Genomic DNA, 4,679 nt, shown 5'->3' with positions numbered 1-4,679 from the left:
CCTCTAGGAATTCCCTGGCTGTTCTCTGTTTGGCTTGTCCTATAATAGTAGTGTTGTCTCAGTCGAACTCATGTTGCTTGTCATCTGAGTGTGTGGCTACTAAGGATAGCTGGTCGTGTCGTTTCGTGGCTAGTTGGTGTTCATGAATACGGATCGGCATGGATACGACACTCATCCACAGATTCTATCAAAATACACATCGACCTGGACCCAACATACCGGCCACTGCAGCGGACAGCTGGAACTGACAACCGGAAGCAGCAGAGACAAACCACTATAAATGCCGGAGGAAATAACGCAAGCGCTTCACAGGAGGCTCCCAAGCACTGAGGATGTCACCTAGACAGGGGACGAAACGTCTGCAACACAAATTCCCAGCTCGGCGAGCAGAACCACAACAACGAGCACCCGAGCTACAAATCTTCTCTCAAACCTTGAACTGTAGAGAAATAAATGGCGACATCTTGCAAAAGGTCCAGATTACAGAGGAGGAAGTGCTGGATGTCTTGAAACAGTTAAAGGTGGATAAATCCCCAGGACCTGATCAGGTGTACCCGAGAACTCTTGGTAAGCTAGAGAAGTGATTGCTGGGCCTCTTGCTGAGATATTTGTATCATCGATAGTCTCAGGTGAGGTGCCGGAAGACTGGCGGTTGGCAAACATGGTGCCACTGTTTAAGAAGGGCGGTAAAGTCAAGCCAGGGAACTATAGGCCGGTGAGCCTGACCTCAGTGGTGGAGGGAATCCTGGATGTACATGTATTTGGAAAGGCAAGGACAGATTCGGGATAGTCGACATGGCTTTGTGCGTGGGAAATCATATCTCTCAAACTTGATTGAGTTTTTTGAAGAAGTAACAAAGAAGATTGATGAAGGCAGAGCAATAGATGTGATCTATATGTACTTCAGTAAGGCGTTCGGCAAGGTTCCCCTTAGGAGACTGATTAGCAAGGTTAGATCTCAGGGAATACAGGGGGAACTAGCCATTTCGATACAGAACTGGCTCAAAGGTAGAAGACCGAGGGTGCTGGTGGAGTGTTGTTTTTCAGACTGTGACCAGTGGAATGCCACAAGGATCGGTGCTGGGTCCTCTACTTTTTGTCATTTACATAAATGATATGGATGCGAGCATAAGAGGTACAGTTAGTAAGTTTGCAGATGACACCAAAATTGGAGGTGTAGTGGACAGCGAAGAGGGTTACCTCAGATTACAACAGGATCTGGACTAGATGGGCCAATGAGCTGAGAAGCAGCAGATGGAGTTTAATTCAGATAAATGCGAGGTGCTGCATTTTGGGAAAGCAAATCTTAGCAGGACTTATACACTAAAGATTTACAAGGATGTTGCCAGGGTTGGAGGATTTGAGCTATAGGGAGAGGCTGAACAGGCTGGGGCTGTTTTCCCTGGAGCGTTGGAGGCTGAGGGGTGACCTTATAGAGATTTACAAAATTATGAGGGGCATGGATAGGGTAAATAGGAAAAGTCTTTTCCCTGGGGTTCGGGAGTCCAGAACTAGAGGGTATAGGTTTAGGGTGAGAGGGGAAAGATATAAAGGAGACCCAAGGGGCAACTTTTTCACGCAGAGGGTGGTACGTGTATGGAATGAGCTGCCAGAGGATGTGGTGGAGGCTGGTACAATTGCAACATTTAAAAGGCATTTGATTGGGTATATGAATAGGAAGGGTTTGGAGGGATAAGGGCCGGGTGCTGGCAGGTTGGACTAGATTTGAGTTGGGATATCTGGTCGGCGTGGACAGGTTGGATCGAAGGGTCTGTTTCCATGCTGTACATCTCTATGACTCTATAACTAGTCCCACCTGCCTGCTCCTGGCCCACACCCTTCAAACCTTTCATATTCATGGACTTGTCTGTGTGTCTTTTAAACATTGTAATTTGTTCAGATACACCCCTTTCGAGGGAAGTTAATTCCACACTCTGTTAAAATAAAAATTACCCTTCAATTTCTTCCTTAAATCTCTCTTCTCTCACCTTAAAAAATATGCCCCATGTCTTTATAACTCAAACCTTCCATACCTGGCAACGTTCTGGTAAATCTATTCTGATTCCTATCTAGCTTAATACTATCCTTCCAATAACAAGTTGACCAGAACTGGACACAGTACTCCAGAAGAGGCCTCACCAACATCCTGTACAACCTTGACATGACTTCCCAACTCCTATACTCAAGGACTGAGCAATGAAGGCAAGCATGCTAAATGCCTTTTTAACTGCCTGAACCCCTAGGTCCTTCTGATCTGCAAAACTACCCAAAGCCTTACCATTAATTAAATAAATCCAGTCCCTGTTGTACCAAAATGCAACGCTTCGCATTTGCAGTAAACACATAAGTAATAGTCAAATTTATTTGACTACTTTTTAAAGTTAACTTTACAGGGTCAACTATTACATGGCTACTACTTGAGTGGCTGAAATTCAGGCCTTTCGAAATCCATGCCTATCAAAATTCATACCATATCATTGGCAGAAGCTCAATTGATCTCTAAATGAATGAAAAGAAAACGGTAATTCTGAAAACACTGAGCAAAGCACAACAACCAGCAGACTGGAAGGCCGAAGCAGAGCGCGACAGACTGCACGCTGACTCATAAATGTTGATCTGTTAGCTGTGAAGAATTAGGTCAACTTTTACACTAGATATATGGAAAATTCAGATTTTTGGCCGAAAATAGGGGGTCGACCTTTGCATGAGATCAACTATTACTTGAATATGTATGTGGCTTGGAGGTGCAGGTTTTCGACTGGGGTGGACAACGTTAAAAATCACACAACACTTGGTTATAGTCCAACAGGCTTATTTGGAAGCACTAGCTTTCGGAGCGCCACTCCTCCTTCAGGTGGTTGTGACGAATAAGATCATGATCACAGAATTTATAGTTAAAAGAGTCCAGTGTCATAAAGATGTGATTCATCAGGTGGATGAAGGAGCAGTGCACCGAAAGCTAGTGCTTTCAAATAAATCTGTTGGACTATAACCTGGTGTTGTGTGATTTCTAACTCTGTACACCGTAGTCCAACACCAGCACCTCTAAATCATAGTTTGTACAGCCTAGTCCAACATCGGCACCTCCAAATCATAGTTTGGGTCTGGCTGAATTGGAAGTTTGTTTCTGTCTCAATGTTTGTAAAGTTCCTGTTTTAGAACATGGATAGGTAATTTAGCCCTTTAAGCTTGTTGACGTTGCTTCCGTGGAACGAGGAGTGAGTGCAAGCCACATATTTTGTGAGATTTGTGAAATATGTCAGTGCATGTGCTTCCTGTAAAGCAACCAGCTTACAATCGATCAGAATTAAAAACAGAAGAATTCCACATGACAGCACTGATGAGATTACAAGAGCCTGGACACATTCTATTTTACGGCCCTATTTATAATAATGATGGTATTTTGTTCAGGAAACACATTTGCTGCTTGAAGGCTGAATTGTAGTGTGACTTGCATCAAAAAATGTATATATGGGCTGATAAGGTTCAAGTGCAAAATGATTATATTCAACAAAATGGGTGGCAAAACACCATTATGTGGTCCATTGAAGGAGTGATCTGTGATGCTGAACTTTGGTGCATGTACTTCCTGTAAAGCAACCAGCTTACAATCAATCAGAATTAAAACAGAAGAATCCACATGACAGCACTGATGAGATTACAAGAGCCTGGACACAGAATAGTAATATTGGAATAGTTTGACTCTTCTTTAGAAGTCGTACTAGACTTGAAACATTAACTGTTTCTCTCTTCACAGAACTGCCAGACCTGTTGAGTTTCTTCACTATTCTGTTTTCGTTTTAGTAATATCATTATTGGTGCCAGTGGTAATATGGGCATTTTTATGACACTCAATTTTTTAAGCTATTTGATTAGCAAATCATATTTTAACTACATTGCTCTCCATTTCACCAGAAATTTATTTTTCTAGACTAAATCCAGAAAGAGTCTCTTCCGTATTCGAGTCCGTATTCTGGTCATCACCTGTTCAGAATGATGCCTTTTCATGCTTGATCCTATTTTACTTTCCGCAATCTATACTACAATATTGATTGTCACTGCGGCCTTCTGTTGTTGCAGGTTTGAAGGTTCCCAGCAATTGTGAATTGGTTGTAGGAGGAGAGCCACAATGCTGGGCAGAAGGGCGCTGTTTGCTGTTTGATGATTCCTTCTTACACACAGCATTCCATGGAGGCAAGTATAACTGTTAACTGCCAGTGATTCTTTTAAATTCACATCCTTAAATTTTCATTGTGGTGTTCAAATGCTTCTCTGGCCTTGCTGCTACCTGTCACTGAAATCCCCTCCAGTTCTAGCTTTCCTCCTTTTAAAGACATCAAAGGTATGGGGGAGAAAGCGGGAATATAGCATTGAGATACAGGATCAGCATTGAATGGCAGAGCAGGCTTGAGGGACTGAATGCCGAGTCCTGCTCGTGATTTTTATATTTCTCCAACCATCTAAGAATTCTTCATCCCTATAATTCTGGCTCTTAATTATTTGAAGGTTGGGACTTCTTGTCTTGACTTAAAAATGTGTTGCTGGAAAGCGCAGCAGGTCAGGCAGCATCAAAGAAGAAAGAGGATCGACGTTTTGGGCATAAGCCCTTCTTCAGGAATGAGGAGGGTGTGCCAAGCAGGCTAAGATAAATGGTAGGGAGGAGGGACTTGGGGAGGGGC

At 43.1% G+C, this 4,679-nt stretch overlaps 1 protein-coding gene across 4 annotated transcripts in view; it reads left to right on the top strand.

The window, feature by feature from the left end:
* asphd2 (aspartate beta-hydroxylase domain containing 2) overlaps positions 1–4,679 on the top strand; it is a 44,779-nt gene that overhangs the window by 36,435 nt on the left and 3,665 nt on the right. For all 4 annotated transcript variants that reach the window (XM_043715473.1, XM_043715475.1, XM_043715476.1 and 1 more), the window contains one exon: positions 4,081–4,194. In XM_043715473.1, the coding sequence (XP_043571408.1) occupies positions 4,081–4,194 (114 nt within the window). The remainder of the gene's footprint in view (positions 1–4,080; positions 4,195–4,679) is intronic.

The sequence above is a fragment of the Chiloscyllium plagiosum genome, chromosome 25 (assembly GCF_004010195.1).
Source record: "Chiloscyllium plagiosum isolate BGI_BamShark_2017 chromosome 25, ASM401019v2, whole genome shotgun sequence".
Lineage (NCBI taxonomy): Eukaryota > Metazoa > Chordata > Chondrichthyes > Orectolobiformes > Hemiscylliidae > Chiloscyllium > Chiloscyllium plagiosum.
Note: the sequence above shows the minus strand (reverse complement) of the source record. Positions and strands in the feature narration are given on the sequence as shown.